The sequence below is a fragment of the Notolepis coatsorum genome (genome assembly GCF_963971535.1).
Source record: "Notolepis coatsorum genome assembly, chromosome: 1".
Taxonomy (NCBI): domain Eukaryota; kingdom Metazoa; phylum Chordata; class Actinopteri; order Aulopiformes; family Paralepididae; genus Notolepis; species Notolepis coatsorum.
This window is the reverse complement of record NC_140165.1, coordinates 105,324,267-105,350,959: the sequence shown is the minus strand read 5'-3', so window position 1 is coordinate 105,350,959 and position 26,693 is coordinate 105,324,267. Positions and strand designations below refer to the sequence as shown.

The 26,693-nt window shown below is 46.3% G+C and overlaps 1 protein-coding gene across 1 annotated transcript in view; it reads right to left on the bottom strand.

The window, feature by feature from the left end:
* Nucleotides 1-26,431, bottom strand: part of LOC311228736 (tripartite motif-containing protein 2-like) — a gene marked incomplete at both ends in the record, with an annotated part of 35,874 nt that extends 9,443 nt beyond the window's left edge. Inside the window, 8 exons of the mRNA XM_084314677.1 lie at nucleotides 361-464; nucleotides 7,615-7,813; nucleotides 9,244-9,429; nucleotides 10,462-10,600; nucleotides 14,162-14,421; nucleotides 15,096-15,276; nucleotides 24,944-25,095; nucleotides 26,333-26,431. Of these exons, the coding sequence (XP_084170803.1) occupies nucleotides 361-464; nucleotides 7,615-7,813; nucleotides 9,244-9,429; nucleotides 10,462-10,600; nucleotides 14,162-14,421; nucleotides 15,096-15,276; nucleotides 24,944-25,095; nucleotides 26,333-26,431 (1,320 nt within the window). The remainder of the gene's footprint in view (nucleotides 1-360; nucleotides 465-7,614; nucleotides 7,814-9,243; nucleotides 9,430-10,461; nucleotides 10,601-14,161; nucleotides 14,422-15,095; nucleotides 15,277-24,943; nucleotides 25,096-26,332) is intronic.
* Between the last annotated feature and the right edge of the window lie 262 nt (nucleotides 26,432-26,693).

Genomic DNA, 26,693 nt, shown 5'->3' with positions numbered 1-26,693 from the left:
ATGTGTCCTCGGGCTATACAAATACATTTTATTTGATTTGATTTATGAGGGCAATTCAATTTAAATGGAATATGATCATGAGAGAAGTAGTTTGTTTATAACGCATCACTCTGGTAATGGCAAGTACCTATGTAATTTTCCCCCAGTGCATAAAAAACATTTCAGACTCACAAATCCATACTCCACATGTCGTCTCATCGTGTGTGTGTGTGTGTGTGTGTGTGTGTGTGTGTGTGTGTGTGTGTGTGTGTGTGTGTGTGTGCGGAGGTGTGTGTGAGTGTGTGTGTGTGTGTGTGTGTGTGTGTGTGTGTGTGTGTGTGTGTGTGTGTGTGTCTGTGTGTGTGTGTGTCTGTGTTTTACCTGGACACACTGGTTGTTGCTGTCAGCAATCAGTATCCTGCCGGTTGATGATGCAGCGACTCCTTGAAGGTTGGTAAACTCTCCCTTATTCCTCCCCTTAGTGCCTGGAGAGAGAGGAACTCCTTTAAACTCTCCCTTATTCCTCCTGAAGTAACATTTAATTCATATGGCCAATTGATTTGATACTAAGTTAAGCAAATACAGCTGTCTGTCTGAAATTAAACACGCACACGCGTGCACACACACACAGACACGCACACACACACACACACACACACACACACACACACACACACACACACACACACACACACACACACACACACACACACACACACACACACACACACACACACACACACACACACACACACACACACACACACACACACACACACACACACACACACACACACACACACACACACACACACACACACACACACACACACACACACACACACACACACACACACACACACACACACACACACACACACACACACACACACACACACACACACACACACACACACACACACACACACACACACACACACACACACACACACACACACACACACACACACACACACACACACACACACTCTCATGTGACCTCCTAGGGACCAGTGTCTCATCCAGAACAGGACAAGCTGGTTTTAGGGTAATTTGATCAACGCACCCCATGACTTCTCAGAGAACCAATTGATAGATGACTCACACACTTTCACCCGTCAGAAACCCACTCAGACAGAGATCCATCCAGTTGGCCAGTAGTGATAGCCAATCACAGAACAGGATTAGACTATGTTTTGGGGCATATAAGCCACTGTACTTGACATTAGGACACTCAGTCTAGTCGAGACTGTGTCGAGGATGGACCTTTTCCTGCTGTACTACGAACTTGCTGTTTTGCTTTGCCTGCTGAATAAATCATCTTTTCATCGGACCATTGCTCCATTGAAATTGCATTACAGCTTCCTGCTTCTTGCTCTGAAAACCAGACCTCCATGCCTTAGGAATTACCACGACCAGTTATCTATAAGACTTCAATTTACTTCATGTTATGTCCTGTTATGCTACGTATAGGTTGTGACATACTAGCAGTTACATTGTAGGCTACTGTGCCTTTAAGAGACGGGCGTGGTTAGCGCTCGAGGTAGGGCTGGTGTTTGTAACCTGAGAGTCGGTCGAATAAAGTAATGAAACCACACGGTCGTGTGTTCATTGTCTCAACATAATAATTGGCGAACGAGGATGGCTGATTTCGTTTTACCACCGCCACCACCGTTTCTACCTGTTCCCGGTGACCCAGCGGTTCCATGGGTTAGATGGCTAACGTCATTGGAGGACTATTTATTGGCGTTGGGACTGGAGGATCTGGAAGAAGCTAGGAAGTGCGCACTTCTGCGACACTGCCTCGGACAGGAGGGGCAACGGATTTATGCTACGCTTACATTAGCCGACGATCAGTACTCTACTGCTACCGAGGCTCTGAAGTCGCATTTTAGCTCGGGAAGAAGCCGTCGGATGTACCGGTTTGAGTTCCGCCAGAGAGCACAGAGGTCTGGTGAGACTGTTTCGCAATATGTGTCTGCCCTGCGGGAGCTAGCCAAGCATTGTGATTTTAGGAACTTGGAGGATGATCAGGACCAGCTGATTGAAAGAACATTGTGTGCTCAACTGAGGGAGAGACTGTTATTAGAGCCGGACGCCATGACACTAGCTGATGCAGTAGTGATTGGAAAACAGTTGGAGACAGCTATCTCTGAGGCGCGCAAGTTTTCCCGCGCGGTGCATGAGCCTGTGACGTCACCTCCACCCGGAGTTCAGAACGTGGCCCAGGAGGCAGCTGGCGCAGACGGTGACAACTTCGATGTGCAGAGAGTGGCAGACAGGGCGCCGAGGGAGAGGGAGAATGGACAAAGGCGTTGTGGTAACTGTGGCTCCCCTAAGCATGCAACCAGGGACCTGTCCTGCCCTGCTCTAGGCAAGCGCTGCCGTAACTGCAACAGGATTAACCATTTTGCGCGCTGGTGTCGCTCTCCTCCTGATCACGCACAGTCTGGGGCTGTTCCCATCAATACAGTACAAAGCCCACAGGCCTCATTCAGTCATTGCACATGTCGTGTGGGTGGGGCCTCCATACCACTCCTCGTGGACACAGGGGCTAAAGTGTCGCTCCTGAATAAGTCCACTTATGACCGGCTCTTCAGTCACGTGCCGTTGACTACAGCAGCAAACGCCCTGTCGGGGTATGGCCACGCCCCGATCACCACTTTAGGGGTAGCCTGCCTACCTGTGGAGTACAAAAAGAGACACATCCCTGACACCGAGTTCTACATCACACGGAGAGGGGCTAACATCATGGGGCTAGACCTGTTTCATGCTCTGGACTTCACATTGACCGACTCTGGGGGTCTACGCGTCCTGCAGGTCACCGCGTCCTGGCCTGACCATCACCCGACACTGTTCGAAGGCCTGGGCTGTATGACTGGATTTGTGCACCAGCCCTCGGTGGACACGTCTGTCCGACCCGTCATTCAGCCGCTGCGGCGCATTCCCTTGGCCCTCCGTGATGCGGTGGAGGAGGAGATTCGTCATCTGGTGAAGGAGGACGTCATAGAACCGATCAACGCCTCTCCCTGGGTGTCCAACCTGGTGATAGCCAAGAAACGGGGGGGGCGCGGACTGCGTCTATGCGTCGATCTGACAGACGTAAACAAAGCCATCATCCCTGATAAGTATCCCCTCCCCACAGCGGAGGAGCTGACTAGCCATTTCCATGGCTCCACGATTTTCAGTAAAATGGATTTACGTCACGGCTACCTGCAGGTTCCCCTGGCACCGGGCAGTATGGACCACACAGCGTTTGTCACACATGTGGGGGTTTTCAGGTACAAGCGCATGGCTTTTGGCCTGTCATCAGCCCCAAGCTGTTTTCAGAAAATAATGTCGCTCATTTTGGCTGGCATCCAGGGGGTCAGCATCTACTTGGATGATGTGGTGGTGCATGCGCCCACCGCTGCACTCCACGACGCTCGCCTGGAGCAGGTCTTCCAGCGCTTCAAGCAAAACGGGGTCACACTCAATGCGGAGAAGTGTACATTTGGAGCTACTGAGGTCGAGTTCCTGGGGTTCAGGCTCTCCAGGGAGGGTATCACCCCGATCATGTCCCACACCGAAGCAATCCTGTCCCTGCCGGACCCGCAGTCGCCGTCCAAGCTGTCTTCTTTTCTGGGCATGGCTGCCTACTACCTCCGGTTCATGCCACACTATTCTGACTCGACGGCCCCTCTGCGCCAGCTGTTACGCAAGGATGCGGTATGGGACTGGACCCCGGCCTGCCGGGAGGCTGTGCGCGTCATCAAACGGCAGCTCACGTCCCCGCCAACACTGGCGCATTTCAGCCTGACCGCGCCCACCTTGGTCACCTGTGACGCCTCTGGGGTGGCGCTCGGCGCCGTGCTATCCCAGGTTTATGGAGGGGTAGAGCGTCCAGTGGCTTTTGCCTCTCGGGCCCTCACACCAGCCGAGCAGAAATACTCGGTGGGGGAAAGGGAGGCCCTCGCCTGTCTGTGGGCCTGCGAACGCTGGCATGTCTACCTGTATGGCAGGGCGTTCACCATTCGCACAGATCATCAGTCTCTGACAGCGCTGCTGGCGACCCGAGGGGCGGGGCACAAGCCTATGAGGCTACTGAGGTGGGCTGATAGGCTGAATCAGTACAACTTCGGACTCGAGTTTATGCCGGGGCGCTCTAACACGGTAGCTGACCTTCTTTCAAGAGCCGTCTCTACGACAAAAGAGGCGGGTGAGGCGAGTCCTGAACAGGAGGACGACGTGGACTGGGTCCACATGCTGCATGGACCGCTCAGCGCAGTAGTCACGCTGGCTGAGCTGCAGCAGGCTGCGGCTGAAGATGAGACATTTACAAATCTCCGTGCCTATATCCAGGACGGCTGGCCAGCCACGGTGGAGGACAGACTGCTCCCCTACCGCCGAGTCCGCGACGAGCTCTCCTGCTGGGGGGAGGTGTGCCTCGCCCGCAGTCACCGCGCTATTATACCAGAGGCGCTGAGGGCCAGGGTATTGCACATGGCGCACGACGGCCACCTGGGGGTGGTTAAGTTGAAACAACGCTGCAGAGACACAGTGTGGTGGCCTCACATAGACGGCGACGTAGAGGAGCTGGTGCGCAACTGTACCTGCTGCCTGCTGAGTTGGAAGACGGGCCAGCCGGCTACAGCGCCCCTCACCCCGACCCCGTGGCCGTCCGCGCCGTGGGAGCACATTCAGGTTGACCTATGCGGAGAGCTTCATGGGGCCCCGGCACATGCCCGCTACCTGATGGTCGTGCACGACCTACACTCGAAGTGGCCAGAGGCCATCGAACTCAGCTCCATCACCACACAGAGCATCACCAACAACCTCGTCAAGCTGTTTGGGCGCTGGGGCCTGCCCAGTGTCGTCACCACAGACAATGGGCCTCAATTCATCTCGGCAGAGTTCTCTGAGTTCCTGTCACTGAGGTCCATCAGGCACATCAGGACGTCGGTCTACCATCCTGAAAGTAACGGCGGCGTTGAACGCCTAAACAAATCTCTGAAGAATGGAATCAGAGCCTGCCTGGAGGAGGGGAAAACCTTCAGCGCTGCACTCACCCAAACTCTCCTGACCATCCGGGCATCCAAGCACTCCACCACAGGGGTCTCTCCGGCTCTGCTCATGATTGGGCGAGAAATGAAACAACCACCGGCCCCTGCATGCGAGAGCCCTGGGCTCGAGAAGGCCAGAGATCAGGTCCAAAGCTCACAGGCTCAGATGAAACGGAGGTATGATGCCTCTCACAGAGTACAGACTCCCACTATGTCAGCAGGGGATTGGGTCAGGATTAAACACGCCAACCGCAAGAACAAGCTGAGCTCATACTGGTCAGCACCCCTCCGAGTGACCCGTCAACTGGGTCCGGCCACCTACAGACTAGATGATGGTTCTCGCTGGCACTCAAACCGCCTGCATAAGGTGGGTGCCCCGACACTGCCTGCATCATCCATGAGCCAAGCTGCAACCCGCAGTTGGCAGCCCCGCTTGGAAGCAACCAGGGTGGGAGGTAACCCACCACAACCACCAGACCCTGCTCCCCAGCCTGCTCGCCCTCAGAGGGTGAGGGCTCCACCCGCTTGGCATGGGGACTATGTTACTGGGTAAATGCCACGGGTTGGTGGACTGAAGTGTTCAGTTTCTGTTCATGGACTGGAATGTTCTATTGCTGTTGCAAGAGGGAAGGGGGGGGGAAATGTTATGTCCTGTTATGCTACGTATAGGTTGTGACATACTAGCAGTTACATTGTAGGCTACTGTGCCTTTAAGAGACGGGCGTGGTTAGCGCTCGAGGTAGGGCTGGTGTTTGTAACCTGAGAGTCGGTCGAATAAAGTAATGAAACCACACGGTCGTGTGTTCATTGTCTCAACATAATACTTCACTCCCCTTAGTGCCTGGAGAGAGAGGAACTCCTTTAAACTCCTTTAAATATAATGTATATTTCAGTAGATTATAATTATAACACTACCTTATGCATACTGCACCTTATGTGACACTGTGAATACTGTGAATATATTTTTCAGCTAGTTAGATAGTAAATTATATTGACCTATTTGTTTACACTGCTTGTGTTGTTTTTACTACCTGTACCCCCCCCCCCCTTCCCCCATGCTGCTATGATGCCTGAATTTCCCCAAGGGGATCAATAAAGGAATATCTTATCTTATCTTATCTTATTCCTCCCCTTAGTGCCTGGAGAGAGAGGAACTCCTTTAAACAAATTTTCTCCTTACTGCCTGGAGATATTTAAACGTATCCCCCCTTAGTTCCTGGAGAGAGATACACTCCTTTAAACATATTCCTCCCCTTAGTTCCTGGAGAAAGTACTTGATGGTACTTGGAGAGGAGGGGAAAACACTGTTACTTGTTGTTGTTTAGACCAATTTCCTGTTGTTACAATCTCAGAAACTCCAGTCGTGGATATTTAGGAGAGTGAGAAATAGCCTGAGGAAACTCATTATAGGACTGAGTAGATGATGTTCCCTCCTAGTGTCCCTCAGTCTGTCTGTCCCTCAGTCTGTCTGTCCCTCAGTCTGTCTGTCCCTCAGTCTGTCTGTCCCTCAGTCTGTCTGTCCCTCAGTCTGTCTGTCCATCAGTCTGTCCCTCAGTATGTCCCTCAGTCTGTCCCTCAGTCTGTCTCTCAGTCTGTCTCTCAGTCTGTCTGTCCCTCAGTCTGTCTGTCCATCAGTCTGTCTGTCTCTCAGTCTGTCCCTCAGTCTGTCCCTCAGTCTGTCTCTCAGTCTGTCCCTCAGTCTGTCCCCTCCTAGCGTCCCTCAGTCTGTCTGTCTCTCAGTCTGTCCCTCAGTCTGTCTGTCCATCAGTCTGTCCCTCAGTCTGTCCCTCAGTCTGTCTGTCCATCAGTCTGTCCCTCAGTCTGTCCCTCAGTCTGTCCCTCAGTCTGTCTGTCCATCAGTCTGTCCCTCAGTCTGTCTGTCCCTCAGTCTGTCTGTCCCTCAGTCTGTCCCTCAGTCTGTCCCTCAGTCTGTCCCTCAGTCTGTCTCTCAGTCTGTCCCTCAGTCTGTCCCTCAGTCTGTCCCTCAGTCTGTCCCTCAGTCTGTCTCTCAGTCTGTCCCTCAGTCTGTCCCTCTGTCTGTCCCTCAGTCTGTCCCTCAGTCTGTCCCTCAGTCTGTCCCTCAGTCTGTCCCTCAGTCTGTCCCTCAGTCTGTCCCCTCCTAGCGTCCCTCAGTCTGTCCCTCAGTCTGTCCCTCAGTCTGTCCCTCAGTCTGTCCCCTCCTAGCGTCCCTCAGTCTGTCCCTCAGTCTGTCCCTCAGTCTGTCCCTCAGTCTGTCTCTCAGTCACCTCTCAACTGAAACCACCCCCCCCCCCCCCCCCATCTCCTAAACTGACCCCCCCCCCCTTACCTCACTTTCACCTCTCAACTGACACCCCCCCCCCCCCCCTATCCAATCCAATTGTCTCCCTCACCTGGACACACCCATCTCTATGACCTATAAAGCCCATCGTTTCCCCTGTCTCTAGGAGCCTGTTTAGGGACCCCCGGCCAGGGGTTTCCCAGGTCTCTCCACGCCAATTCTCCTAGGTTCCATGTAAGCTAATAAACCTTATCAACTTTGTCTCTCCACTCATTGATCGGGGTTCAATTTCCCTCACACAGTACTTATTGTTTTAATGTATCATGTCGTCACCGATCCTGAAGATGAGGTCGTCCTCGATGGGGTTCTGTGTCTTTCGTCGCGGGGTCCCCAGGGCGCTGCTGGCCCTCTTCGATCCCTTCTTCTTCTGCTGCCCAGGGGACTTCCCTCGCCGCTTGGCCCCCTCGGAGGAGCCCGTGGAGGGGGTGGCGTTAGCCGCTGAGCTGGTGGCTGTGGTGGTTGGGGGAGACTCCTGGGGAGGGGGATTCAAGATTTCAAGAGGTTTATTCATCACATACATACACAAGACATATAGTAAAATGAAGGTGGCCATGCCGCTTCGATTGTGCAAAAAATAATAGAATAAAATAGAATAGATAATAAAAAGACATGATACAAGTACTAAGATAAAATACAATACAATGCTAAGCTTACGAATTAAAAGGTAATGAGTCCTATGTACACTACTATACAATATACAGTTATACTATATAGTCTATAGTCACTATGCTATACTAGCTATACTAACAATACTATACAAAAACATCCAGTTAGGTTTTTTTCTTCTTCTTTAAAGTGACCTTTTTTCCTTTCCTTTAAAGTGACCTTTCCTTATGTAAGTGAGAGTAGGGATGAGTGGTGTAGGGGGTGGGGGGGGGGGGTGGGGGTGGGGGGTAGGAGGCAAGGAGAGAATGAGGGGTGGAGATGGTGGGATTATTCAAATATTAGGTTAACATACAGTACAAGACTTTATTATGGATGGGTGGATGGGTGGATGGAGATAGTAATATAGTTATTTGTCGTTTAATGAGGTGAGATGAGGCAATAAATGGTTAAGTCCTAAAGCAACATAATAGAGATTTTCAGTCCTGTGATCACTAGATCACTAAAGCAACTAAATTGGTCTATTCCATTTGACTTTTTATTGCACTGCACTGTTGCATAATTGTACTGTCTATTCTATTCTACTATTTTATTGCACTGCACTATTGCACTATTTTACTCTGTCTATTATTTTTTTTTCCCCATTCTATATCACTTTTTATTACAGCTTCTAAACTGTCGGGTGTTGAACTGTGTGGGTATCAAACAGGAAAGACTGTCAGGCTTTAAAACTGTGTAGGACCCAGACCTAGAACTGCGCCCTGAGAGGGAGGTTCGAAGGGTCAAGGGTATCAAACAGGAGCGAAGACTGTCAGGTTTTAAACTGTGGATACCAAAGAGAGAAGGTAAAGACGACTTTAAACTGTTAAACTGTAATCCAGAACTATTTTATTGCACTGTAAAAAAAAACTGTGATTTTATGTGTCCACTTTATGTGCTCATTTTATTCTCAGTCTAATTCTATTCTACTACTTTATTGCACTGCACTATTTTACTCTGTCTATTCTATCTTACTCTTTTTATTATTGTCTATTTTAAAAACTGAATCAAACCATAAACAAGGTGGCCTGCTGGGATGTTAGATCCTAATGTGAAAAACTGTGCTTTTATATGTCTGCACTGTATGTGCTAATTTTGTGCCTGTCTTTTTTGTATGAAAGGTGCTATACAAATAAAGTTTATTATTATTATTATTATTATTATTACAGACAGACAGACAGACAGACAGACAGACAGACAGACAGACAGACAGACAGACAGACAGACAGACAGACAGACAGACAGACAGACAGTTCCTACCTCTACCTCAGCCTCTGAATGTTTATTGACGGTCAGTTTGAAGGGGCTTCCTTTTATATGTTGGTCATACAGCCTCAGAGCCAATGAGAACTGTCCTTCCTTTGGTACAATGTACACAAACTCATAGGTTCCATTCTTATGGTCCAGTATTTCACCATCTACTATACTTCCATCAGGAGTAAACACCTTGAATACGGGAAGATAGAACACAATTTATACATTTTTAATTTATCTTCTCTTACCGAGTTAGACAAGAAGATACTGTAGATACCAATTTCCTCTGTGCGTTCAGTAGAAAGCTCCGGCTGCAAACTAGCCTAACTTAGCACAAATGAATGGAAGTGGATACAGACCACTAGCCTAGCTTAAAACTCAGAGAGAGGCTAGCCAGGCTAGGTGGTCCATATCTGCTTCCATTCATTTGTGCCGAGCTAGGTTAGCTTGCAGCCGGAGATTTCTACTGAACGCACAGAGAAAATTGGTATCTACATTGCATTTTCCATAATGTTGGTGTGCTTATAGGTTGAGTATCTCCCTGTCTAATATACTTCCACCAGGAGCAAACACATATACAGCAGGAATAAGGTATTTTTGCATTCAATGTCTCATCATCAATGTCTCGGCACGGGGGCACAGTGGTTAGCAAGAAGGTCCTGGGTTCGAACCCCAGCAGGGGGCCTTTTCTGTGTGGAGTTTGCATGTCCTCCCTGTGTTCGCGTGGGTTTCCTCCAGGTACTCTGGTTTCCTCCCACACCATAAAGACATGTGCGGTAGGCAGGGACTACAGATGAAAACTAGTTAATTAGCTAATTCTGGCACATCTACATTGATGTGGTAAACTGAAGATGTTGATTAATGTGCACTGTCCCTGGGTAAAATCGATCACTCAGCAAGTTTGTTATCAGCATTCATATTGCATTTGTGCCATGAACATGGTATGTCACAAAATAACTGGTATTCTATACTGGGGTGGCAGTTATCTGGTCATCTGAAGGATGCCAGCTCCTCCCGGCAGCGCGTCGAAGTGTCCTTGAGCAAGACACTGAACCCTAACTGTTCCAGACAAGTAGGTTGGCACTTTGCACGGTTGCCTCTGCCATCGGTGTGTGTGTGTGTGTGTGTGACGTGTGTGTGTGTGTGTGTGTGTGTGTGTGCGTGCGTGTGTGTGTGTGTGCGTGCGTGCGTGCGCGTGTGTGTGTGTGTGTCTGTTAAACACACCTCAGCAGACAGGATTGCGTTACCACTCTTACAGGCTCCTCCTGCCTTGTCTCTGGTTACTATAGTGACAGAGGCCAGGTGTCCCACAATGCACTGCTCCAGCCCCGCCCCCATCGCCTCACTCTGGCTCGCCACCGCACTGGGGAGGACAAAGAAGAAGCTGATCAGAATGTTGGGCATATCACCACGGTGACGTCATGGAGGCCGCTGTTACATGCAACAGGTAGTTTTGTCTAAGCGTTCAAATTGGTTATACTGTATAGTTACCATGGTTAATACTGAACATTTAGCGCTTTTCTTTAGACTCTAGACTCAAAGCGCTCCCACTGACTCCCATATTCCCAAATGATACTGGAGGATACTGGATGATACTGGAGGATACCGGATGATACTGGATGATACTGGATGATACTGGATGATACTGGATGATACTGGATGATACCGGAGGATACTGGATGATACTGGAGGATACTGGAGGATACCGGAGGATACTGGATGATACTGGAGGATACTGGATGATACTGGATGATACTGGATGATACTGGATGATACTGGAGGATACTGGATGATACTGGATGATACCGGAGGATACTGGATGATACTGGAGGATACTGGATGATACCGGAGGATACTGAATGATACCGGATGATACCGGATGATACCGGAGGATACTGGATGATACTGGAGGATACTGGATGATACTGGATGATACCGGAGGATACTGGATTATACCGGAGGATACTGGAGGATACTGGATGATACCGGAGGATACTGGATGATACCGGATGATACCAAATGATACCAAATGATACTGGATGATACCGGAGGATACTGGATGATACTGGAGGATACCGGAGGATATTGGATGATACCGGATAATACTGGATGATACTGGATGATACCGGAGGATACAGGAGGATACAGGAGGATACTGGATGATACCGGATGATACTGGATGATACCGGAGGATACTGGATGATACTGGATGATACCGGAGGATACGAGATGATACTGGATGATACTGTATGATACCGGATGATACCGGAGGATACCAGATGATACTGGAAGATACTGGAGGATACTGGAGGATACTGGACTCAAGGATTTCACTATTACTACACTAAAGAAAAGGCTTCAGTAGTGTTTTGGTAACTGTCTGTTAAGTGTTAACTGTTAAGGGTCTCAGTATACAGTTTTTTAACCATGCGTACCAGTATACAAGTGGCTGCGTTGTGAACGGCATTGTTCACAATCACATACCTGGAGGAGTGAAAAGTCTATCAGGTCCGAATCCTCCCTGGCCAACACATCATATAGAAGAAGAATATATTTCTTGTGAACTATCCACTATCCGGATTTGCAATGTAAACATAAAATATGGCGGCAGTTGAGGAGGTTATGCTGAGATCACGCCAGAAACATTTTGAAACTGATTCCGATTGTGTTACGACTGGCCCTATTTAGATGTCCCTTTTGTGTATAGAATGTCATGATAGCCTTGGTACAGTAGCCCCTAGTGGTATTTCAGAGGAGGTGAAAGTATCTGATGGTCTGATAGTATCTAATGACTGATTGGAGGCGGGGCTAACCAATCAAGTGCCGTCTGATTGGTGAGTCGAGGCAGCAGTGCGGCGCGGGCCAGCATGGGTTTGGGAACCTCTTCTCCATTTGGTGTCTTTTTGCTTTTGGACTGTTTTATCTTTTCATACTGCCATGAAACCATTAACCAGTTCATTAGACTTGAACTCGCTCACAGTAGCAGGAACAGGGCTGGCCCAACGTCCTCGACAGAGAAGCCGACGGCAAGACGCCAGCGAGTTCATTAGATAAAGTTTAGATTTGCATTCACCAGGTCTGGGTAGGATCATGTTCATGTCAAACACGTGGGGTTCAGTTTAAGGTTATGATTATTGGCATCTTGGTTAGCTGTAGAGAAAATGTGTATACTGTATGTTTCCCCTAGACCAGGGCTATTCAACTAAATTGTTCAGGGGGCCACATTGTCAGAAACCCAAGGGGCCAGGGGCCGGACTCCCACGGCGCCTCCCCGTGCTATGAATATATGTACACTTGACACAACACGCAACCACATTTTCACAACTTTTATTTAACTACATTGCAAAAGTAGTATACTTAAAAAAAAAAAAAATGCTTCATTTATGTGCCACATCTGCAACATCTCCTGCAGAAAGTGCTTCATTTATGACTGTGCAACAACTGCAACATCTCCTCTTCAACATTTCAATATAAAAATAAAATAAAAAACAAACAAGTGCATGATGTGCATCTGAACATTCTAACATCAACACTTGAACAAAAAAACACATTTATAGTGCAGCTGAGCTTATGAAAAAGTGCTTCATGTCTGTGCAACAACAGCAAATCACAGCATCTTATTAGCACTTATTGTCCACTCTTAACTCTCAAACATCAGGGGGGGGGTGGGGGGCAGACAGGCCTAGCCTACATACACACATCTAATGAGAGAGATTGCACTTCTTTGACTGGGCAATGGCAGAGAAAGAGGGTTCATAGGAAGTGAGGGCTACCCGCAAACAGTGATGCAAATGCTCATTTGTCAAGGAGGCACGGTTGCTTGTTTTAATGGCATTCATGTGAGAGAAACTGGATTCACAGGTGTATGTTGAGCCAAACATTGTTAGCACAGATATTGCCAGCGTTTTTATTTTGGGGAATGTGTTGACATGAATATACTTTATCCAAAATGTTGTGGTGGATTCATTCTCAAGTGCCTGCTTCAGAGCAGATGATGCTTGTGTAACGGAGGTGCCGCAGTATATCCACAGTCACGGGTACAAGTAGTGACGTGGCTGTGGATGGTAAGCGGTACTGCAAGTAAACTCACTCCCCAGAGGCATCCTGCCGCCCGCGACGCGGGCGTCCGGGGTTCAACTCCCACTCAGGGCGATCCCTTAACAGGGGTCGAATCGACTAAAACACAACGCAGACAAGATCACACCGGCTACACTTGCATGTCAATTATTTCAAGTTGCAGGAGACCTTCATCAATGTGAAGTGATGCAAGGAACTCTTGTCCTTTTGTGGAAATAGCAGCTACATTGGCAAATGGGTTGCTCACAAAATGCATCAATTCTCTGGGCATGTCAAATTCATCAAAAGTTTTCCCTCAATTTATCAATGAAATCTGTCATTAATTGAGTGACTTTTGGCTCAATTGTGCGTGTGAACGTGGCCTGGGTCATAGCGAATGTTACTGAAGGAGCTTCTATCCCCAGGCCATCAGGATGCTCAATGACAATGACACTATGTAACAACACATCCACATACACACTAACTTTAAACACTCACCTTACCACTCACTTTACTCACTTTAGACACTTTAACACACTTTATATTTATATGTATCTATTATTAAAGAGATTTGCACTACAGTCATACCTCATTTGCACCCTACCCTACGTTTTGTACCTCACCTAATTTCTGCATTGTACCTCACTGTTACTCATTTAACTCTGTATTGTATATTGTATATATATTGACTTTACTTACTTCTTATTACTTTTTTTTTTTTACTTACTTACTTTCTTTTTACTGTATGTAGCACACTCTCAGGGGCTCATACAGAAACAAGCATTTCATTATAAAGTATTCTGTATTTTGTTGTGACTAATAATAAACCAACTTGAAACTTGAACTGGAACTTGAAGCTGGAACTGACCTGGTGGTGACGATGGTCCCCAGGTTGTGAATGGACTTCCTCAGTACGTCCGTCTCCAGCGACATGTCTAGCTGGTCGTTCTCCTCTGGCTGGCAGGGCAGACCGTGGCTAGCCAGCTCCCCCAGAATCTCCCCGAGGCCTCGCTCAGCCTGCAGGCTGGCGGCACAGGCTTCCCCGCCAAGGGCCTCCTCTGTCTGGGCACAGCTGTCTGAGATCTCACTCTGACCCTTGGAGAGACTGTCCACCTGGGCCTGTAGGACCTGGAGACATTTGGAACACAGACAGACACACACACACAGTCATATTTTCAACCCTGGTGGTGGGGACATTCCATTCACTTGGATACATTCCATAATTAGCCTTAACTTTAACCACAACAACTGCATGCCTAATCATAAGATGATATGTCCACTGATAACATGTCTTATCTTTGTCCTTCATTGTGTCTTTGTCTCAATAGAAACAGTGATATTGTGTCTTTATCTTGATAGAAACACAATGATAGTGTCTTTGTTTCAATATAAACACAGTGATGGTGTCTTGGTTTCAATAGAAACACAGTGATATTGTGTCTTTGTCTTAATATAAACACAATGACATTGTGTCTTTATCTCAATAGAAACATAGTGAGATTGTGTCTTGGTCTCAATAGAAACACAGTGATAACCTAATCCTAACCTTAACCTTACCCTTACCTTAACCTAAGCCTTACCATTACCTTAACCTGACTCTTACCTTAACCTAACCCTAACCTTAACCCTTGCCTTAACCTTAAGTAAGTTGCGTTAGATAAAAGTGTCAGCTAAATGACTGTACATGTAAAATAGTCCCTTGTCCTTATGGGATCCAACTAATATCCCCACAAGGACAGAATGAGTATTGTTTTCCTCCCTTGTGAGGACATTTGAATAGGAAAACAAGGACACACACATACCTTCTGTTTGAGTCCATACGTGACCTCCAGCTCCATCAGTAAAACACTCTTCCTCACATCTAGCTGTTTATGCAAATCATCAAAGCTTGATTGGATGTCCTCCTCGATGGAAGTTCTCTGATTGGTCAACTGTTGGAGGATCTCTTTGAGGAAAAGCAGGGCATCCGAGATCTGTGGGAGTCTGGAAAGAGAGAGGGAGTGAGATATGAATAAATACATAACCTAGAATGAGTCTGAGCAACAGTATGAGTTGTGCTGAGAAAGTACAGGAAATAGGGCTAGGGGGCAAAAAAAAATAAAAATATCTGACATATAGGCTACATAGGCGGCGGTAACATAAGCTAAGGCTCCACCTTCCCTGCATTTTGCAAAAAAAATCCGCAAATACGTTAAAAAGAAAATCATTCTAATTCAAATAGCCAGTGAGGGTGAGGCTATGATCAGATCCCTGTTCCTTCTCCGGTTGTAGCCCATTCAGTGGTCTGTCCACAGTTTATAGCTCCCCCTAGTGGTAGTAATGGTGGTCCTGAATGGGCTTAGGCTATCACGTCCAGTAAATGGACTGCATTTATATACATTCATTTAATTGACACTTTTATCCAAAGCGACTTACAAGTGCTGTACAACAAGTCAGCAAGCACTTTTATCCAAAGCGCTTGTTCCTCACATTCACCCATTCACACACCGACGGCAGAGGAAACCATGCAAGGTGCCAACGATCTCATCGGGAGCAATCAGGGGTTAACACATTCGGGACGGGCCACGGAGATCTCCGTGTTTCGAGTCCATGCGTTGTGGACAGAGGCACGGATAAATCCGTGGGAAGTTGTTATTGCTTTTATTCCATTTGAATAACCTATTCAAGGTCGCCGAGCGGCACTGCAGATTTACCCTACTCTGAATTCGACAAGGTGCAATACCGGCCAGATCCTCTTAGGGGCGCTATCGCGATAACGCAGTGTGCCCTGTGGCTGAACGGATCAGTATTTTTTTTTTTTCTTTCAATGGAGATTTCAGTAGCAGGATTCTGGATGTGCAGCATGTAGCTTGGATTACGTTTCGAATCGCAGATTTCACCATGCAATAAGGGGATTTATCATCAGCCAATGGACATATCGATCTACCAGATGGCGATCGATAACGGGGAAATGCTCGGGGGGATCAGCCCGGACCACGGTAAGATCTTTTTCACGTAAATTACAGCCCGATCGGGCATTGTTTTGATAGCCATCCAGGCGATCGGCCTATGTGGCTAGTTAGACGAACACGGTTATTGGTAATCAATAATAATAAACGACGTCCCCCGCCCCCCCCCCCCCCCTCCCCTTTCATGCATACATGCTTTGGGAGCGTGCCGATCATATGCAGTTTGAGTTATTTCTGTAGCATCTGTAAAACGGAAATGCCATTGGATATAACGTTAGCAGCTATTAGCTCTATATCTAGCCTTCCAGAAAATATACTAGTCCCAAATCGCGTATAACGCTTATATTCACGGAGCTATAAAATGAGAACCTATTGATGATTTTTTTTTTCTTTAAGCCATTTTGAAGGGACGGTTTATGGACTCAATTGACAATGAGAATGAACAGATAGCAATACTATAACGTATAGATTTAGCTGTACAAACAGCCCCACGTTTGTTTACATTCCCCGGTCCTCTTGACATTAATTAGACTCAGCCCAATGGCCCCGAATGTGTTAAGTGTCTTGCTCAAGGACACTTCGACGCGCTCCCGGGAAGAGCGGGAATAGAACCAGGAACCTTGTGATTACCAGTCGGCCACTCTACCTCCTGAGCCACTGTCGCCCCTAATATGGTCATCATGTAACGTTATGGTTTTGGTTATAGCTTGTGCGAGCCTCAGTTGATGTTAGGTTGGCCATTGGCTGATTGTGTTCGTTGCCAAGGATGTGGCAACATTGTTGATTTGCCCGGATTTCACCAGCTGACTTGCAGGAAAATGGGACAAACAACATCAACTGTTTAGCCTACTTTACTTTTGATTGGTCTTGAGTACCTTACGTAAAATAATCATGGTAGTTGTATAAATCAGACAATTGTTTTTAAACGGTAAGGCAAACATATTGTGTTTCACAGAAACAAAGCTAGACTCATCTGTACAGGATCCAGAGATTGAAATCGAAAACTATTCAATAGTCAGCAGGAGGGATAGGAATCAATATGGAGGTGGCGTCTGTGTGTATATTCACAAAGATACCAAATTCATCAACCGTACTCAGGGGTGCAGTCGTAATATGGGCGAAGGCCAAATGCCCGCACAAGCGCGCTCCCGCGCACGCGCATACATGTTCCCTCTGTTGCGCACAAAACAGATGATACACCTTGTCTCATCCTTCCAGTGAAGTCGGGAGATCAAGCAACCCCCCACCACACTTACAGGGCTTATATTTGGTTGTCGGTATCCTATTATTATGCAAAGTCTAGGTGATAAGTGGCGCGACGAGTCATTTTATCACCTATAGACTTTGCATAATAATAGGATGCGCGCACTTCGGCCTCAGTGACGAAGGCCAAACGCCGTTTGACCGCGTTTGCCCAGCACTGCACCCCTGACCGTACTGACCTTAACCATGACGAAATTCAAACTGTTTGGATTGAAATCTTATTCGATCGGGCGAAATCAGTACTAGTAGGCACAATCTATAGGCCGCCAGAACAGAGTGGCTTCTATGACACACTTGATGGGTGTTTAGCTGGGGTGGAGGGTGTAGAAAAAATTCTTATTGGGGACTGGAACACGGATATGCTACGTAAAGCAGCACCCGTCTTCAAGGCCTTCAGTAGGTTTTCTGATCTGCACGGTTTCAGCCAGCTAATCACCCAACCCACAAGGGTATGTGATTCAACACAAACCACCATTGACCTCATTTTGACCTCTGACAAGTCAGGCCACGTGAGCGGATCGGCGCGGCCGAGAAATCCGCTCTTCGCTCTTTAAAGCTTGGTCCGCTCCGCTAATCGATCATGTTGACCCCGCCCCCAAGTCGCTCTCCGCTCGCTCCCCGCTCACCTTGAATCGAGCCCCGCGCCAGATCGCTCGGCAGATTTTTTTTTTTTTTTTGGAGCATGGTGTAAATTAGCTCAAACTACAACAGTCTACACCCCCTGGGCCCCTTAACAATTGTTTGTATTGAGCCGCATTGTAATTGTACCCATTCTGCAATGTTAAATAACGTTGTTTATCCATTCACTAGCTATATTAAGCGATGATAGGCTAGCCGAGCCACAATGCTATGGTCGCTGCCATTAACGTTAGCATGTAAGCTAACGTCAACAACAATGGCGTCGATACGTTTTCTAACAGGAGTGAGTGTGGGCGTCTCTACAGTGACAAAGCCTGAACCGGATATCACAGGTTCACCCTTCTCATTGGTTGAAAATGGCCTTCATGTTTGTACATCGCCATCTGTTGCTTTGGCATTGTACTGCATGTATATTACATCAACAGTGTAGTTAAACCACTGTGAGCGACCTGGAGTGGATTGGAGCGGAGGAGAACTCTCGCTCCGGACGTCGCGCCGACCCATTTTAAAACCCACTCCTCGCTCACGTCAAAACCGCCCGCTCCGCGCCCCGCGCCGCTCACGCTCCGATCCGCTCACATGGCCTGTGACAAGTCCATGATCTCCAATAAAGGGGTGATAGCATGTGGGTTAAGTGATCATTATATGATTTTCTGTACCCGCAAAAAGCTAAAACAAAAGGCCGGCTGTCACAAAACAGTCACATCTAGGGACCTCAAAACCTACTCTAGAAAGGCCTTTAACCAAGAACTGGAGAGCATAGACTGATCAGATGAACTCAGTGGTACACAGGTTGAAGAAACATGGCTTGGATTCAAAACCAAATTCACAACAAACACCCCTCAGAATCATCAGGGTTAAAAATCGCGCTGAGCCATGGATGCACACTGAAATACTGGCCGCTATGAAAACCAGAGACAAAAAATGCTCTGAACTTCATAAAAGTCAGACAAAGCTTTCCAAAAGCTCAAACAGTGAACTCCAAGCCCACGTGGGTTGAACTAAAAATTCAAAGAAACAGACTAAGAAATGACGTAAACACCATGATCAAAACCACAAAAAATATTTCATCAATGACAAAACTGAGGAAAACAAAAACAAACCATGTGAACTTTGGAAATTACTCAATAATCAACTTGGCTGCAGTAAAAAACGTGTACTCATCACAGACAAGCTGGATGTAGCCAATTACTTAAACATCTTCTTCACAAACATAGCCACAACACTGGTAAACAAACTACCCTCCCACTCAGGGCATTATGGGGTAGAACACATAGTAGCATACTACAAAAACCTAGGGGTCCGCAAAGACGACTTCAAACTAGAAATGGTAACAACCGATGAGGTACTCAAAAAACTGAGCGCCCTCCAACCTAACAAGGCCACTGGCCATGACAACATCCCCTCCAAATTCCTCAGAGACTCAGCAGCCGCCATCACCCCAGTCATCACACACATAATAAACCTCTCCATAAAACAGGGACACGTCCCCAAGGACTTCAAAATTGCGAGAGTGACCCCTCTGCACAAAAAGGGCAGCAAATTAGACCCAGGCAACTACCGCCCTGTTTCTATTCTTACCTCCATCTCGAAAGTCATGGAGAAAATAGTCTACGAACAGGTCGAAAAGTACCTGGCGGAAAAAAAATCTAATCTACGAATTCCAATCTGGCTTCAGAACATCCCACTCCACTGACACATGCCTTCTCTATTTGAACGACCACATCAAACAAGAGGTGGCCGTGGGCAAATACTGCAGCATGGTCATGCTGGACCTACAAAAGGCCTTCGACACTGTCAATCACTCCATTCTGATTGACAAGCTAAAAGCAATTGGTTTTGATAGTTTATCAGTGAGCTGGATGCAATCCTACCTGGAGGGGAGAGAACAGATGGTGGAGGTAAACGGTACTCTATCCCCCCCCCCCTCACAGTGAGCTGTGGTGTTCCACAAGGAAGCATACTAGGACCGCTACTGTTCCTAATTTATGCAAATGACATGTCGTCAGCTTGTGACTGCAACTTGTTCTTGTTCGCGGACGACTCAGCCCTTCTGGTCTCTGACAAGAATAAGTTACAGGTTGAAAAAACCCTTAGCTCTGAACTCGGCAGAATCTGCACCTGGCTCGCTGATAACAAACTATCATTACACCTGGGTAAAACAGAGTCCATTCTCTTCGGATCAAATAACAAACTCAGCAAGACAGACGGCTTCTCAGTTACAGTGGGTGACAATATTGTCACAAGGAAAGATGAAATTACATACCTAGGTTCCATCCTAGAGGCAAATCTTTCCTGTGACAAAATGGCATCCAAGGTAATAAAAAAAGTCAACCAACGAACTAGATTCTTGTACCGGATCTCCTCTCTGGTAAACAAGAATACCCTGAAGACTCTGGCAGGAGCACTCATTCAAGGGTACTACGACTATGCTTGCACCTCATGGTACCAAAGCACCTCAAAGGCGCTAAAACAAGATTACAAACATCACAAAACAAACTGGTCAGACTTCTACTTGACCTTACCCCGTTTGTCCCGCGTCCCGCTCCAACAGAACAATGTCCCGCAATTCAAAGATTATGGTAAAAACAATAATAATAATAATAATTATTATTATTATTATTATTTTTTTTTAAATGTTGTTAATTTAATGCCTCGCTCCAATTAAGTGTGTCAGTGTCACTCGAGTGAGTCAGAAGAAACACGCACCTCTACCCCTGCGGAGCCAGCCGTGTATGTCTAACAGAGTGACAGCCAATGAAATGGGTGCATTTTTCACGCTGTCCAAGGTGCTGAACTGCTTTCTCGTGCAGCTCCGTGTTGACGCTTGAGTCCCGCTCGGGGCAAAAGCCTGCTGCCTGTCCGCCGACCCCTCTGCCGGTGAACACGCACCCCTACCCCCAAATTGCCGTATTTACGCGTCGACTTTAATAAACGGCACGGCTCAAATACTTGACATACCGGAAATACAGTTGCGCTGTCTTTAAACTGCTAATAATACTCCATGACTCCGGCGAGACGCGGACCTTGCACCGGGGGATGATGCAGAGTCGGCGCTAGGACCAACTTAATGGGAGGGCATATTGTACCAGCGGGGGGGCATACATAAATAAAATATAGGCGTCAGAAAACGAATTTCCCGCGAACCAACACACGTTTCAAAACATGAGTGCGCATAAGAGATAAGACATGTCTCTCTCTCTCTTTCTCTCTCTCACGTGACGTCACAAACACACTCACGTCTCACACACACAAATTAAACAGTATGAAATAGCCCGAGGCTGGGCTTAAATTCATTAACAAGTGAAAGTATTATTAATAATAACAAGGGGCACGGCGGCTTAAATTAAACAGTACGAGTCGTACTGTATGACTTACCCATTAGAAGAGTTGGAGGCGGCGAGTCGTGGCACTGAATCTCCTCAGGACGGTGTCCCACTTTCGCGTGAGGTCTTTTGCAACTTCAAACTCTGCCTCAATTATAGGCGATCCATTATATTATCCATTATTATTATTATGATGACATATTATGATTATAGACCACGCTAGCTTCTGCTGTGACAGATGCAGCTGCAGCGGCAGCACCGGGCGCTTCTTGGCAGACTTCGTCTTCATGACGCCTCACTTACCGAAAGATCTTCAACGTTAGATGTTGGAGGACCGTCACCAGGGAGGAGGCCGTGAAGAAGCCTTAGGTGCCCCCCCTGCCCCACCATGCATGGCATGCAACCATTTTCGTATATATCCATTTTATGTCCGTCTCCAAGTGTTATATTTTACCCACTGACTCTATTGTACTTTTCACGCTCACTCAAGTCACGCAGTCACGCTCTGACTACCCTACCCATCAACTCAACGTGACCAATTACGCAATAACAAATTCAAACACACACACCAATCAGCGTGCGCTCAAACATACACTTCTTTTAAGACTTTTTTTGTTTAATTTCGTTTAATAATAGGCTAAATAGCCTATTTATAAAGGAAAACATCTGACTTTTACTATAATAAAAAAAAATGTATGTTTAATTATTTAATTTTTTTATAACAATTGCCCATGACGTTTGGAGGGGCACAGTGCGCCATCTGGGGGGGCATGGCCCGCGAATGACCCCCCATGGCGCCGACACTGGGATGATGATGAGCCGGCCACCGTGAGCCAGCGAGGGACCGAAGCTGTCCAGAAAACCATGAGTAAAACCTCGCCCGCCACTGCCCCCATAGACACCGGGTCGGTAGAGCCGGTCTAGGCTACAGAGTGGAGAGAGAGAGCCTCGCCGGCACGTTTAATGCGTGAGGGGAAAGAAGAAACAAAGTTAAACGCAGGCTGTGTGTTCTGATTAGATTAATAATAGATTAATTCTCTCAGATTAATAACAAAATCGGCTATATATACTATATAGCCTACCGTCGGCGTCGAATATGAAATGAAGGCATTTAAATAATAAATACATTTCTTTCATTTTAATTAGCAATAATTTTTTTTTAAATCATATATTTTTCCCCCTCACCTCACCCTCACCCCCTCCCCGCATTGTCCCGTAAAAGCAGTGCTGCTGTCCTGCGACTGAACAATTTTGACCTGGTCACCCTAATTATGTTGTATGTCATAAATGTCACTATGAATTGAAAATGGGGGACCCTGATGTAAACAAGACAAACGTCTTGAGTGAACAGTTTTAAGTACCTCGGAGCCCACATATCCGAGGACTTGACATGGACCACACACATTGACAGTGTTGTGAAGAAGGCACGACAACGCCTCTACTTCCTCAGGCGCCTAAGGAAGTTCCAAGTCAGTCAGAAGATCCTTAAGAACTTCTAATCATGTACAATAGAGAGCATCCTGACTGGCAACATCACCTCCTGGTTTGGGAATAGCACTGCACAAGACCGAAGCAGACTACAAAGAGTGACACGTTCAGCGGAACGCACAATTGGAGGGGGGCTTCCCACCCTCCAGAACATTTACAACAAGCGGTGCAGGGGTAAGGCTAAGAGAATCACTCTTAGCCTTAGACTCCAGCCACCCGAACAACTGCCTCTTTGAACTGCTGCGGTCAGGCAAGCGATACCGGAGTCTCAAGGCGAGTACAGAAAGACTCTTCTATCCCCAGGCCACCAGGCTGCTCAGCGAACAATAAACACTATGCAACAACCATCAAATGCACACAGCACACACATCCACACGCACACACTCACTTTAAACAAACAACACACCCACTCTCCACACTTTAGATCACCTAAACACACTTTATATTGATTGGTAAAGGATTTGCACTACAACTCGTACACCTTACTGTAAATTGTACCTAAATTGTACCTCATCCCATTTCTGCTTTGCACTATATAGTATTGTATATTAGTACATTGCATAGTATATTGTATATTGTATGGTAACTCAGTTACTTCTATTCTGCATCGAACATTGTACATATGTCTACACTGAACACTGTGACCTCTATTTTTACTTCTTTTTACATGCTACTTTCTTTTATTTCATACTTATCTTGTCTAGCACAGTCTCTGGAGCGTAACAGTAAGAAGCATTTTGTATAAAAGTATTCTGTACTTCTGTATGACAACTATTAAAGAAACTTGAAACTTGAACTTTCTCTGGTCTGCATCCCCTTAACAATTGTGTGTATTGAGCCGTACTGTATTGTACCCATTCTGCAATCTGTTAAATAAAGTTTTCATTCATTCATAATTGACCATGGTACTGCGATGGTAAAAGCTATGTATTACCACTTTTGTACTTAAAGGTGTAGTATGTAGTCTTGGGGGAAACGTTTTCAACTGGAAAAGTTCTATGGCATTTATTTTTATTTCATAAAAATCACTTTATTTAAAATCTTACGTTGCAGAGGTTTCCCTCATTTATAGAAACAATGATCATACAAATACAAAACAGACACCCTAAGAACAATCCAGTCATTAGATCAGAACAGGCACCCTAAGAACCACACAGTCATTAGATCAGAACATACTTGAGGCACCCTAAGAACCATCCAGTCATTAGATCAGAACATACTTGAGGGACCCTAAGAATCCATCATTAGATCGAGACAAATAAGTTCCAATATTCATAACAGTGAAGACATGGCTTATGGCTTACCAATAAGGGCTTTACCAATACAAAATAATAATAAAAAAGTTGGAAATACCATGGACCTTTTTCATAAGGGTGAAGTTTCACAGCAAGCTTCCCCCTTCCAACCAATCAGAGGAGCTCAAGTGGATTATGCAGAGTCAAAATACTTCTCACTTGGTCTGGTTCTTATCGAACCTCATGTGAGTCTACATGGTCCTCATTCCAAAACAATCAAAATTGTTACACATAGTAGGGCTGGGCAATTAATCAAATTATATTTTCAATTACGATTAAAAAAAAAATAAAAAAAATAAAAGAGAATCGACTTTTAGCCAGGTAATATTTTTTAGCCAGGTCATGATTTTAAGTCAGGTCATGTTTTAAAGCCAGGTCAAGCCTTTGAGCCAGGTCATGTTTTAGTTTTTCAGTTATACAATATATATATATATATGATGAATTATATTTAAAGTTCAAGAAAATGTACGGTTAAAAAGAGTTTTATATATAATTATTTTGAAGGTTAAATAAATGCATGTTTCCAAAGTCAATGAGTGAAATAATCGTGTTAAATAATTGTGATCTCAATATTCACCAACATCATTGCGATCACGGTGTTTGCCATAATCAATCAGCCCACATAGCAGCTTTAAAGATGCTTGACAGAGAGTCGGGCTCGAGTGCTACAACAGGACTGCACATTATTAACCTGTTCTGTGCAGCTCCCAGTCTCTCCTGCAGGGTGCCTCTGTGCTGCTCCAGAGCCTGGCTGAGAGGGACCGTGGGGTGGTCCGCGTGCTCCTCCGACACACACTCCTCACACAGCGCACACTCACACCCCGCACAGTACACCTCTGACACCTGGAGGAGACGGAGATTCGATTTGATTTGATTAGATTAAAATATATCGTCATCATATACCAGTCCAGTACAACGAAAGGTTTGGCATCCGACCAGAGTGCAAATGTAACAGAAAGTGCATTAACAATACAGTGTACAAGTGATTGAACTGGATATAAAATATATAAATGAGTACTACTGAGTAATAGTGCTAATCAGATGTATGTATAGGCCTACAGTGTTATAGTATTATGATGCACAGTGATACAGGTATAAAGACACTAAGTCATACCGGCCAGCGGTATAACTACAGTAGCAAGAGTAGATAAGGGATATGTACACATATCTACAGATATGTAAAAGAGATTATATGCAGGTATCTACAGACAGACGTGGATAAATATATATACTGTAAGTACATTGTACAGCATTACAGTGTACAGCATTATTGTACATGATATCATACACTCATACAGAGTTATATGGGTTACTGTATATGCAGGTGTATACTCTGAATGCAGAAACTACAGTAGTCTACAGTTCCAAACGTATATATATTTTAGTGCAGGAACATGAATGGTGCCCTCTTCCACCATTTTGGTAATTCTACCACTGGGTATTGATTGTACCAACGACCAGCAGTCATTTGCAATAGAAACAGATGTCCTGTCGCAGTTATCATATGTATAGCTGGTTAAGAACTGGGGTGAGTTCTGTCCTTGAAGCATTTGCAATTGAAATGTCACTTCAGTAGGTGTTCTGAGGCCCTGACAGCAAGGTGTGCGTCTCAATCTGGAGAATACTGTACATGTTCCTTATCATTTGGTTTTATAAGAATGGCTATCGTATGGTGTGTGTCGTGTGTGTCCATAGACATATATAAAGGCTAGATGACTCACCCGCGCTGCTGGCCAATGGAGACCGACGTTGCCACATGGCGGCCATCTTGCCACAGGCAACACACCCACTCATAACATGAATGTCTATGGTGCATGTACTATTGAAATAACCGTAGCTTGCAAAATTTTCAACCGATTTTCAAACGGTTTGGTTTGTTATAAACGTCAGAGATGTAGTTATCATACTGCACACTTATAATAATGGACTTTCGTATGAAAATAATTTCAACATGTCCAAGCATAGCCACGTTAATAACGTTTGTAATAAACCTGTGACAAGATGGCCCTCGGTGAACTACGCTGGAGACTCCGCCTTGCACCATCTAGTTATATATCTATGTGTGTATGGCCATCTCTACCTTCCCAGCATGCTGTTGACAGGTGTTCTTGCCGGGCGGCGCCTCCAGGACGGTGCACTCCTCACTGCTGCTGTCTGGAGAGCGCTGCTGGGGCTCCATCTGTCGCCTGGAGCCACTGGGGGGGGTGGGGCTTAACCTTTAGACACGACCCTCGATGTTCAGACACGTCCCTTATTCCAAGTTGCAACCAGGGGGAGGGACTAGCTGTTATTTTATATACCGGTACACCTCCTCATTGGTCAAGTCACTGGCCAGGTGACTTATGGCACTTGTCCATCTGCAGACAACACATTCAGACACCTTCCCTCTGTCTTGGATGCTAAGGGCGTCCAGGGGATCTCTTTACCCCACAGAACATCTG